This window comes from Hippichthys cyanospilos, chromosome 9 (assembly GCF_059441005.1).
Source record: "Hippichthys cyanospilos isolate Australia breed blue-spotted pipefish chromosome 9, RoL_Hcya_1.0, whole genome shotgun sequence".
In the NCBI taxonomy this organism is placed as follows: domain Eukaryota; kingdom Metazoa; phylum Chordata; class Actinopteri; order Syngnathiformes; family Syngnathidae; genus Hippichthys; species Hippichthys cyanospilos.
In genome coordinates, this window is record NC_142377.1 from 14,125,149 (window position 1) to 14,138,209 (window position 13,061).

A 13,061-nucleotide genomic window follows, 5' to 3' on the forward strand; every position below is an offset into this window, starting at 1 on the left:
ACACACATTTTGTGGTTTTTAGTTAAAAATAATATTCATTTTTGACACCCTTTTCAATTTTGTTTAATACAACTCACAATATTGTAATAAGACACTGAACTATAATTGCCTGTTTTTCAAGTCATATATTGTACTTTACAGGCATTGTTGAAATAATAAAATGCCTTTGAGGAGCAGGACACACAATCCCGGAGCTCTATCTTGAACCCTGAAACTAGGCTTATGCAAAACAAGTATTGTTCGTTTGACGTTCATTGCCGCTTTTACACAAATAGAAATGTACTCAAAAATCTTTTCAGTCAATAAGTTCAGTGTTTGCTATCTGTCTTTCATGTTCAATCAATCAATCATCAATCAAATTTTATTTATATAGCCCTAAATCACCGAAGTCTCAAAGGGCTTCACAGAATGAAAAGAGGTCATACAGAGACATCTTTTCAATGTAAGGTACACAACAGCATCCCCTGTCAAAGCTCCCAGAAGGGGAAGGAAAAACTCAAAAACCCCAATTTGGGGAAAATCAGAAACCTCCAGAAGGGACCACAGGTGGGAGGAGCCCCCTTCCAGGCCCACAGGTTGAAGTGGATGCTGCATGTACCGAACACAGAAACAATATAAATTACAGAAAACATATTGTGCTATATAGTGCAGTGATGTCTTGACAGCAGGCAAAGCCATTGGGCAGGAACCATCCCGCATTCCAGCCAGGTGGACCGCAGACGGCTAGACTCCTAACCCGTGATGGTCGACCAGCGCAGGACCCAATGGAGGCGGTCAAGTCAACCCTCACCATCTCGCTAGCCCCCTCTCCCGGCCGGAAGAGGGGGGCAGGAAAAAAGAAGAAAAAGAAGAAGGCTGCAGACAGGCTAATTTAACTAAATGCTTTTGAGTATAGATGTGTTTTTAGTCGGGATTTAAAGATTTCTACCGAGGTGGCTGCGCGAACTTCCATAGGTAGGGCATTCCATAGTACTGGCGCGCGAATGGAAAATGCCCTTGATCCCGCAGACTTCTTTTTAGCCCGTGGGGTCGATAGCAAACCGGCATGTTGCGTGTCACGCGTGGTATCAATGGCAGCCTGAGGGCCCTGACTTGATTGGTGAGTTTGTTCTGGGGATTGGGGAGGCAGCGGAATGCCTTGAGGGGAGGGGGTGGGGTGTCATGGTTTATTTAGTTGAGCTGGTGTGAGACCAGGGTGTGTAAAACATCTCTAAATGATGATGGAGTTCAGGAAAATACCGAGTTGGGATTTTCAAGAGGAGAAACTCTGAATTTGTCTTTCGGGGAAGATTTTAGTGGACACTGACAGCAAGCAGGATGCAATAAAGAAGCACCTGTCAGGAAGAGGAAATATGCAATGCATTCAATGTCAACACGTACTCCAATTTTCACACATTTCTTGTCGTCCTCGCTCAAAAATATGAATTGAACAATGAAAGATCATAGCCGTAACCTATATGGATTCTATTTCAGGGGGAGAACTTTAATGTTTTCCAGGGTTGAGCCCGCCACTAGTTACCCAGGCGCAACCACAGGCAGGGAAAGACAAATGATTCAAGAGTAGGATGAAAGTAGATTGGATGGAGTGCACATACTGGTACAGACATTTTCCCCCTCCTCCTCCTCTCTCCCTCCCACTCTTATTCCCTCACTTCTTTGCCTAATAAGCAGCGTTCCTGTGAGCTGATGCAAGGCGGAGGAAACAGAACAGGCGTTCTGGGACCGCTGGAAATATTCCCACATGAGGCATAACATGATAAAGACTTATTATCTCACTAAGCTGCTGTAAACACAGATGCGCACATAAATACACACTGTACACAACTCGCTCGCCGCCTCGCACACGCGTACACTCGGAGTGAACTCGGTTCAGGACTGGTGATGAGCGCTGACCAGGAGGAATCTGACAGAGCCGATCCGGCTAACAAAGCCACAGAGCGATGCCGCTCGCCGGGCATTGAAGTTGTTTGAACTACCCCCCCCCCCCCCCCCCCCCGAGCAGTATGAAGGAACAGTCAAGAGTTTGGCTGATTATGAGGGCAATCTTTTCGTGAACATCTGAACAAGCTACATGTCAAAACAGGACCGTTCTCATCAATCACAGCAGTCACATACATGTACACGTATGCAACCTGGCTGTGAGCTAATCTATTACAGTACAAAGGTAGGTGCCATCAGCAACATGTTGAGTCCTATTTTCTGTCTTCTCAATCCCAATGAGCTTTTTTCCCCCCCCCTATCTGTCTGCTCAACCTTGCTTCATCCCCTTGAGCTACGTTGGGAATGTCTCTTCCGCGCACACACCTCTCGGGTCAGAGGTTCAGCTGGAGGGGGTCGGATCTCGTAGCGCGTTGAAGACGACGACGCACAGACCGGGCGCGCTAAGCGCGTCCAGGCAGGCCTTTTCACCAGCCGCTGCCAGAAACACTTTAACCTAGAGCTATGTGTGTGCGCATGCATCATAGGCCTAATCAAAGACTTCAGGCGAGATTTATGCCCCTGCCTTTTCCCCGACCTCCATTACACCAGCTTATATACACCCATTAACAGGATATGACAGAGCACACACCCTTTGCAGCGCCAGAGCGCATTGACGACTTGTGTGTGTGAAAGACAGGTTATGTGCTCACTTCCCCATTAGGTCCCTGTCCACCTGCGAGCTCTATCTCCACAAGCATATTGCTAATAAGGTCAATGAGGAAGCGCCAGCGGCAGATGGGCGCGCAGTACATTACAGCACGGTGCGGGCTCAATAGGCGGCCGGTGATTCATGCTCACTGAGACTTATGATGACGCCGAGAGTTTGTAGCGCCGCAAAGTCAGTGGATCTGTTGATCACTCTGCACTATGCGTGGCTTCATAATATTACCCAGGGGAGCAGTTTGACCTAACGGGTCCGCGTGGAGGCGGGAGAGATGGTTGGGTAGGGGAGTGAGGTTGGAGATCAAGTGACTAGCTTTAAATGTCACAATAACGCTCTACTTCTCGGTCTTAACCTCCCAGGCGGGGATGGGTGCCAGGAGCGAGGGGGGAGGATGTTAAAAAGTACTGCGGTCTTGATTTATGCTTTTCAAGTGACTGCTTATTAAGGAAGAATTCTTGACCGGACTGTTAGCGGCTTGTACTTATGAACCGCAACATTTATGAACGTTTTTTGTTTTTTTTTTACTTCAGTAACTTTTCAATTAGATGTTTTCGATTAGATCTACGGAAGCTAGGAGCTGCCAATATGGAGTAAACATTTTTGACCGGCAAACGTGTCCAAATGTGCGTATAGGCAAAGTGCAACAATTTTTTCCCCCATAAAGTCGCAAAGTGTTGACCTGCGCATTATGCCGATACAGTTTAAGCTAGCAATCTGTGTTTTTTTGCATTTTATTGTTATTAATCATTTAGTTGACAGATACTGTACATTCAAATATATTTAAATATAATGTACTGCAATATTTAGTATTACATTTCCTCATGGAAACATTTCCTCAATCAGGGTCTTGCTGCCTTGGAATGAGGAATGAGTTATCCTTGTGTGTGACATTATCTCAATCTTATTAGTCACAATATTGAAAACTTGAACATTTGCTCGCGACACTACTGTGTGAAAACAGCATTAATACGGTCGTATAAGGTCTGTAAACCAAATTAGCTACTGAGGATGGACAATTGGAATAGTACAGTAGGATTCCACACATTTAGCTGGCATTGATCAATTTTCTATTAAACCGTGACTGGTGACTTCATCTTGCGGTTGCACAATCCGTCCGTAATCGAGCCTTCAATTTGGAGATTTTTCCTCTACAGATGTTGTAGTTGTTAAGCGGCATTAATGTCACCACAAAAGTCTACTGAGCTGTTTCCAAGGCTCAAAAGTGAGTTTGAACTATTTATCAAAAAACCCACAGTTGTCATTTATTCTTGTGGTGAGTTGGAGTTGGTGTCTTGTTTGATATAATGGCATCCCAGTTATGCCGTTTATCAGCAAATTATATTTCTGGGATGTGACGTCGCTTAAGTACATTCTGTATCCACTGTGTGTATGATATGCGCCAGAACCACAAAATAATAAAAGCAGAAACCGTTTATGTGGCATTCTCGGCCCTTTTAACTTGCATCTTTTCCACCTGCACAATAACATGTTTAGGCCTCTGTCCCCCAGCAAGCATCTGGCAACATCCCATTAATGGGGCCGCTTGTGTTCTATCCCAAACTCACCTGCTGTCACACTTTCACATTGAAAATGTGCGCAGACATACACACACGCACACGTTGCCTCAGAGGCAAAGAAAAGTTGGAATCTGTGATGAAATGTCTTTTATTATTTCCACAGAGGGGTTAGTTTTGCACACATTGTCCCACAGAGCTGGTGGATAGAACATCTCAATGGCATTTTGTGTCCCCACTTTGCGGCAAAAACGGGCGCATCAGAAGTTTTGGTTGCTGTGTGTTAATTTCTCAAACTGCAAACGGCAGAAAGGCGAGATTGAGCTTGTCATTAGGAGTTCGCAGCTTGCGTGCTTGCATGAAGGTTTGTTTTGTTTTGTATTAGCCGCGTTCTGTGAGCTCTACACGGCGTACTCGTGTGCGTGTGTGCGCGCGCGTCTCGGCACTCCCACGCTCGCGCTCCCTAACGATGGCAAATGTGCCTGTGTGTTTGCCAGGCGTTGTTTCTCAAAAAAACAACAACACATCCAGGAACGGCGCGTTTTGTCTAGTTTTGTGGAAGGAGGGCGCTCTAATTAGAGAGGTCCTATGAAGGTGCTTCAAACAAGCGTTGTCAAAGACCAACCTGCTCATGGCTTCTACACAGCGCACACATGCCACCTCTGATTATTGGAGAAATGCGTGTTTTATTTAACTATATCGCAGGGTATTAGCAGCCTTGTCAGTTTAGATTTGCTGCCTGTCTGATCCTAATCCACGCGTACGCTCCCAGACGCTCACATCTACATGCAGACAAAAAGTCTGCCTCAGGTGTCGCTTTGTGGCCACTTGCGCGTGGGTGGTTCATGACCAAAAGCCCCCCTTTTTTTTTTTCCCTACAAAATGCACGCGCACGCACACGAGCACACACAATTCACTTCTCTATCTCGGCATGTGTTTGCTTTTGCTTGCAGACTTGTTTACTCTCTCAGATAGGAGCAGGATTTCTGTTTAAAAGTGCCCAGTTTGCTTTTGTTCATTCTTGTCCTGTGTGTCTCCCGTCAGGTGCCAGTGATGATGGTGGAATCAGCCTCTGAGACCATTCGAACCACACCGTCCGGCCAGAACGGAGTCAGCAGCCTCAGCAGCCAATCAGACGGAGGAGGAGGGAGAGAAGGCGGGTCCAACGGGGACGCAAATGGAGAGATCAGCCCGGTCGATCTACTGCACCTGCAACAGCAACAGGTGCGTGCCTGTGTACGTTCTCTTATACATCTGTCTAATCGTGATCGTCAAGGTGAAGGCCATCCCACTTTTGCAACGTACCGTATGTACAGTATGTTGTGTACAGTAGAACAGCATGTACGCACCAGGCTGTTATATAATGCGGCAACTTTTGACAAACTGGCTTGTCTGCCTTTTAATCAGCTCATACTCTCCATTCTTCATGATTTCCCACTGAAGACATATCGAACATCTGAGCCCCAAAAAGGTTAAAGGAGACATTATTTTCAGCCTTGAGAATCTCGCAGCGCAATACAAACACACAAGCGCACAATAGTCGTGTGTCAGCGTACAGTGTTCGTTTGTTTGATTTTGTCCTTCATGCACGCCAGTGTTTGTCAGTGTTTGTGTGTATGACACATCCGCATGAAGCGTCTCCAGTTAGGTTGTTTATTTTGCCTTTGGTGCGTCAGACTCCCCTCATCCCGCCCAGAAGCCCACCAATATATACAACACAGTCACTGCAGAGGTGGGTAGCAATGCCATTCATTCGCGCCATTACGTTTACTTTAGTAACTTTCTTTTTTTTTTTTCAACACACACACATATAACTGGGTTGATTTGTATCAAAGCAACTCAATTTTTAACTTTGTTTTGATTGATGATGTCAAAATAACATTCCTTGAGATCAGTTAACTACACTCAGTTAAAACATTGTTTGTGAATTAACCCGTTAATCTCATTTTAAACTCTAACTTTAGGTTTTCTGTATGCTAATTTGAGTCTAGGCTTGGAAACTCAATCACAACCTGAAGCAGACACTTGATTTGCTGTCAAAAGTTTGGCCTAACCTGATAGGCTCTTGTTAAGAGATGGCAAATTCAGAAGGGAGTTGTGAAAGTTGTTGGGCCAATGAGTGGCGAATTTAACTTTAACTCATATTTAACTAAAAAGCTTCACCGGCAACCTTATATGAAGGTAGTGTGATATTCATTATAAGAAGGAGCATTTCTTATCACAGAAGCTGCTCAAGTTTAGTATACAGCATAAATGCAAAGTACCAAGACGCGGCTGCAGCTAACAATACCTACAACAATGCTAATGATTGTGAGAATAAACTAGCAAACTAAATTTGCTAGTTTCAAATGAAGTTAGCTTTTAGCGAATTTCCAGCTTTTAGCTAGCCATTTTTTTTAACCTTTACGCTCACTGCAGTGTTTGTAAGATCTTTCTAGGTCTATCAACCTATGGTCTTAAAACTTTACTGTCTGGGCATTTCTATTAGTGTGGGCATAGGTTGTCCACATTACATACTAGAGGAAGTTTGTGTTAGGTTTTGGTTCCAACATGGCAACCGCTGAAGTTCGAGATGAGGAAACTGCTGCTTGCTAAAATAATTTTCGTAATTATTATGATGAAGCCTCAGGTCTTTTTCTGAACACTCAAGGCCCTTCACTTCCAGTTTTGGCCCCCCTCCCCTGACTGCATCCTCAGCCTGCTTCCTCAGCCTGCTTCCTCAGCAACCTTCATCCAAGGACACGCAGACACACATGCAGTTCTGCACTAATGCACATGCATAAACACCCAACCTGTGGCACACACAAAGCCAGTCTTTCTTCTCTGGGACGGGTCTTTGCTCTCGATGTTTTTGCACCTGTGTGTGTGTGTGTGTATATGCTGGTATTTCCTCTCTTGAGCGGGTTACCAACCACAAACATGCCTCCTTCTCGCGTTCCATCTTTTTCTCTTCCTCTCACTGAAGCTCTTTTTTGCTTCAGTCCACAGTAGACCGTGAAAGACAAGCACAACCTTTCCTCCAGATTTGATCTCCACCTACAAAAGTCTCACAGTCCAATATTAGTAATGTGGTCTTGTGAATTTGTCATATTAAACAAATTACTAATTGGAATAAGTGTAAACAGACTGAAAACAGGAAAGCATCTTGTTTTTGTAGTAATGGGATTTTTTAATTTTTATTTTAGCTGCATAATTACATTTGAATCACACAAATTTTGCTAAGTCTAACCACAATACAAGGTATAGTGAAGGATTAAGTGATTAGGTGACACTGTCAGTAAGTTATTTACATTGCTACAGCAATACTAATTCTTCTCAGCCTTTTTTTTGATGTAGCCCTTGTGATTTTTTTTCCAGTCAACTGCTCCCCTAACAGTGAAAATCATTTTTGAATGAAAACAATGTCTTAAAACAGAGTCAAACATTAATATATATGATTTATTTACAATTGTAGCGGTATCGCTAGCTATATCTTATACAGCAGCTCCAGCCCGTGTAGCATCGCCCGTTTTCGAAATGTGCCACTAATGACAATGTGTAGCCGTATAAAACTTAACAAAAGGCTTAAGTTTTGCAAAGGAGTCACTATAACACAATTTAGCAAAAGGCTTCCTCATATTCCAATTAATTTTCTCATAATATGAAAAAAAGCTATAGTGTTCACAGCAATAGTAAGCTTTAAATTATTTTTGCTGTGAACAGTATAGTAATTATAGTTTTTGCTACATCGTGAAACCCTGTAAAAATCTCTCATACCCCTTGTGGCACCTTTACATACCCCCAGGGTACTAATACCCCCATTATACTGTACGTACGTGAAGCCGTTTGTGAAGCCAAACTTTTTTAAATGACAGTCCGAATCCATCACTCCCAATTGAATTGTGCGGTGGTACCTAATGCTGTGTCCTGGAGAATGTTGAGGATGGCACTAGGGAGAGGTCAAAGACGTTGCTCAAACAGCTGCGAACGTTTGAAATTGAAAGGCGAAGCAAAAGGGAAACACGGCGGTGGTCACTGTTGGGGCTGAAGTGAAGGGATAGAGAGAGGGATGAGGGAGGAGTGTAGCGTTGAGACGTGTCAGAAAAAGGGCGCCTGGGCCCCCCTGTGGAATGCGGCCTGTCTGCCTCCCCAGAAAGAACAGCGCAGCGGATAGAAAGGGAAGAGGGGGGCAAAAAACTAGTTCTGCCCCATCATGTCGTGGAGCGGGAGGAGGGAGGCCACCAGAACAAAGAGCGCCGTTACACGGCGAGGGAAAGGAGAGGTGGAAAAGTGAGAGTGTGTTGCACTTTGTTGAGGCGCACGGGTGTAGACATGCGATGATGCATAGCCAAGGAGAAATGTAAGCGGGATAAATCCTCGCATACCTCGAAACGGTATGTGTGTTCTGACGAGAACCAGGTGTCTTCACTGCTTTCCTTTTCCTTACATCTCTCATCCGCCTCCCTCCCATTTTTGTAGTTCAACTACTACATCGCTGTCTTCTCTTTTTCCCTCGCCATCAATTAATGGCTTCTGGTGTTCCAGCCGCCACGGTAGTAGTAGCAGCTGGTGATGACAGCAAAAGAGGGGAGAGGAAAGAGAGAGATGGCGACAAAAAGGTGCCGTTTCCTTTTAAGAGTGCCACTCATCTGTTTGGGCTTTTCCCCCTTTCTTTCTTTTTCTCACCATCTGCCTTGGCCTTAAGTTACTCCTGAAGGCAAATAGAAAGTGAGAGGCGCATTGTAGTCATGCTCGGCCTTCCCCAGGGCTATCAAAGGGACATTGCTTGAGGAAAAGAAGCAGTTTTACAAATTGGTCTGGACGCTCCATTCATACTCTCATTTGTCATGTTCTATTTTTTATGTGCTCTATCCTTAGTGTAGCGCTTCTCTCACACACACATATCAGATGTTTGTATTGCCATAACGCCTTCGGTAGCCCTAAACCATCTCTGTTAGGGGTCTTCACTTAACCCTTGCTCAAAGATGAATCAACTTCAAACTTTTAGGGGATGCAAGAGTAAAATGTTGACTGGGAAATCAATGTAACTCTTAAACTGACCCTAGCACATGTACCAATTGGCTGTACGTTGACTGTCCTCGTGCTCCTCTATGGCAGAGTCTCTCCACGCTTAGCTTTATCTATCTATCTACTTACCTACCTACCTACCTATCTATCTATCTATCTATCTATCTATCTATCTATCTATCTATCTATCTATCTATCTATCTATCTATCTATCTATCTATCTATCTATCTATCTATCTATCTATCTATCTATCTATCTATCTAGCTAGCTAGCTAGCTAGCTAGCGCTAGCTAGCTATCCATCCTGCCATCCATCCATCGTATATAGCTTTATCGTATCATCTACTGCGTTTACTAATTCTATAAAAATCTCAATCTGTATATCCATTGATCTATCTAGCTGGCTAGCTAGGTTTGCATGCTGCCTTTGCTATCTTTGCAAGCTAGCTAGCAAGCAAGCTGTTTTTGCTGACTAGCTAGCTTTCATTTTACCTGGAAATACAATTTTTGTTGAATGCTCATGTGATATTACGAGGCATTTTTTTATTCGCTGCATGTTTTAACGTTGTTAAACTCATCTATCTCCTTACCTAACTTTTCCAGGTTTGCCAGCTAGCTAACTTTGCTCGGTTTGCTAGTTAGTGAATTACATTTGTTAGCTTTCATAGATAAATAGCTTGATAGCTGCGTTTGCTAGCTGGCCAATTAACTTTACTAACTTTGCTGGCTAGCTAGCTTGTGTACCTGAAAATGCAATTTTTTGACATTAAATGGCATGTTTTCATTATTTACTCCTGCAATGTTTTGACATTCACTGCGACACAGCAAACCTGGTGGCTAACGGTCACTTATAAAAAAAGTAGTTGCAGAAGCCTGTTCGCTATTTGATAGTTCAGTCACGTGGATGTGCGATGGGCTGTAGAGTTGGTTATGAGTCAGTTCTGTGAATGTATTAATGTTTTCTCTGAGCCTCCAACTCAATTTGGGCCAGCAAAATAGAAAAGTATATGCATACTCACACTATCTAACAGCCTTTCTTTGCTCATAATGCCTTCTACAGCTCCATCTCTGGTGGTTACCTATAACTAATCTTTTCCCAAAGTCTCACAATACTTGGAGTCTAAAACTTCATTTTCTGTCATCCGATACGTAGTTGTTCTCATGCCTTCAATCTAAAATTGGTCCTGATTAAGAGACAAACAAGAACATGCACATGCACATGCACATGCACATGGGTGATGTAAACTAATGGAGGGTGTAATTAAGTAGCCGCAGTGATGACTGGAGATCGGGGGAAACTGATACAGATCTTAGATATACAGTTATACACAAACACTGATAATATGATACGGGTCCCTGGAGAAAGTGTGAAGAGACTGCAACCAAGCATATGTGCGCTAGAGATTAATAAATGGACCCAGAACGATTGTGATTGGCTGGTTATGGGCACTGGGACGATTTGCAAAAGTAATGGGAGGTGAATGCTGGTCACTGGGACACTTATGTCTTGTGTGACCCCCAGTTCTCCTCTGTAGTTCACGTTCAGGTCAGGGGTGCTCGGGAGATAGAGGTGCCAGCTAAAAAGAAAGCGGGAGACATTTCCTGACAACACCTTCTGATTTCTTAGTGCAGTGGGATTTCATTTAATCACATTATGCTTGTGCATCTACATGAGCAGTCCCCTTGCACAATGGTGTGGCACTTCCCTCACTGTGTGTGTGTGCGTGCGTGTGTGTGTGTGTGTGTGTGTATGTGGGAGTGTAACACCCAGTATGTGCACCCATGTTTCCCACTGTCATGCTCAGTCCACTAAATCAGCGGCGGGCCTCTCTCTGAGTGCTGTCACCTCCTAAAAGCGTTGCATTGGTCCCATCCAGCTTGGCCTCTTTATGATTGAGGTCAATATAGTTCAGAGGTCACCAGAGGTCAAGCTGGGTTTCCAAGCATCACAGAACACCCACTGCTGGATGGACCACATTACAAAGAGCACTATAGAACGCCGACTTCCTCCAAGAGTTGCCAAAGTGCTAGTAACAATGTTTTTTGTATTTTGACTTTTTCTCTCTTAAAGAGACTGGAATATAGATAAGATTCAGATAGATTGCAGACCTTGTAATTACTTTCTCATTTTGGTGCTATCTAAAAAATGGTTCATAACTTTTATGGTTTAATGCAATTTCTGTCTTGTAGATAGAAATGACATACAAAACTATTTTTAAATAATACCTTTAGACATTTATAAAACTATTGTTTCAAAATCAAAAGTTTTTGAATTGTGTTTATTTGTTGATTAAATTGTTGTACACTATATTAGAAGTTACCAAAATTCTGCACTAACGGTTGTGCATGGGCTGGGGCCTCAAAAGTAGGGCTGTCACTATCTAATATGTTTGTAATTTATTTTTCCATTGATTTTTCTGCTGATTAATCGAATAATCAGATATCATTTTATATTGTATTAAAGTGCATTACAAAACTTAGTTTCCTTATTTAAAGATTATAAACCATTACTATTGCTTAATTTATATTATTTAGTGATAAAACAACAATGAATCATTATTACGCATTTTTAAAGTGATTCAGTCACTGGTTCGGTCAAAGTAAAATCAAACAACATGTTTTCATTAAACACAATAGTTCAGGGGTGTCAAACAACATTTTAATCGTGTGCCCAATTGTACTTTTCTGTTCTGTTTGAGGGCCGTTATGGCTGCAAAGTCAAGTACATTTTAAGTGTGATTGTCACACATTTACTTGATAATTATTAAACTGCCAATTTATTTGATAATCGATTATTGTTGATTAATCGGCTAAATTTGACCTTCAATTCCAAATTGTACTTGATCAAAATTGTACAAATACTGCTTTTAACTGTAATGGAAGCATAGCTAGTTACTTTTTTTTGTTAATAATTCACAAATGTTTACATAAAAGAAACAACAAAACAGAAATAGGGAGTGTTTCCAAATTTGTTAATTTATTTTTTCTTATTTTTTAGCATCAAATTACAACCCTTAGCCACTTGTTTCTTTTTCACATTTTGAACGAAAAAGTAACAAACTAATTTAGATGGTTAATGTCCATCGTACATGTACAGTATCTTTCTTTGTTGTATTCTTTTTATTATTATTTTATTTTTTTATTTTTTTTGCATTTCATTGAGACTGAGAGTCTGAATTCCTTCATTCACTTCTTTCTACGTACTACTTTGCGATTATCAGGTGCAGCCACAGTTCTATCCATTTCTGAGCAGATGGAAAATGCCATCATAGCAAGTATGAGTGGCTCAAAAGTGTATAAAACACACTTGAAGCGCCTCGCTGTCTGTCGTGAGTCTACAATCCAGCGACAAGGCTACATGGATAAATCGGAGACGGACTGAAGAGATGGTTCAGCGGGCCAGATAAGCCTGCATGGACACAGTCACGCTTGGTTGACCCAGTCAGCCAAGAGGCTCGGAGACAAGAAAAGACAGATAGCAACCCAGCTAAAAAGGAGATGTGTGTGTGTCTGTGTGTAATCATGTGTATGTATGTGCCCCGTCTTTGTTGTGGAGACTGAGTTATACACACTTGCCTGGGCACCTGGAGTGCTGAGGTTGGCTTCGGTTGCCATGGGAGTGTTTAGAAGCACTTAAGCTCAGAGGGCCTTGCCTGTGCTGGCAGGTAAATAACACACACGCACACAAGCGGTGGTAGACTTGAAATGAATTTTTTTTTTTTTTTTTGGAGGAAGGACTAAAATGTTGACTGTTCTGCTAATCTGCAGGGCATTAGTTAGAAGGGTCAATGACCAATGCAAGATTCTGTTGTGGTGTTGTGTATATGCAATACTTCCTACCAGCAGCAGTCAATGTAGCAATCATTTGATACATTTTTTTTTAGCTACAAATGGTT

At 42.7% G+C, this 13,061-nt stretch overlaps 1 protein-coding gene across 5 annotated transcripts in view; it reads left to right on the plus strand.

Annotated features, from left to right (window-relative positions):
• Positions 1-13,061, plus strand: part of foxp4 (forkhead box P4) — a 112,290-nt gene that overhangs the window by 33,595 nt on the left and 65,634 nt on the right. For all 5 annotated transcript variants that reach the window (XM_088422964.1, XM_088422965.1, XM_088422966.1 and 2 more), the window contains exon 2: positions 5,203-5,382. In XM_088422964.1, the coding sequence (XP_088279090.1) occupies positions 5,212-5,382 (171 nt within the window). In that variant the 5' untranslated portion in view covers positions 5,203-5,211. The remainder of the gene's footprint in view (positions 1-5,202; positions 5,383-13,061) is intronic.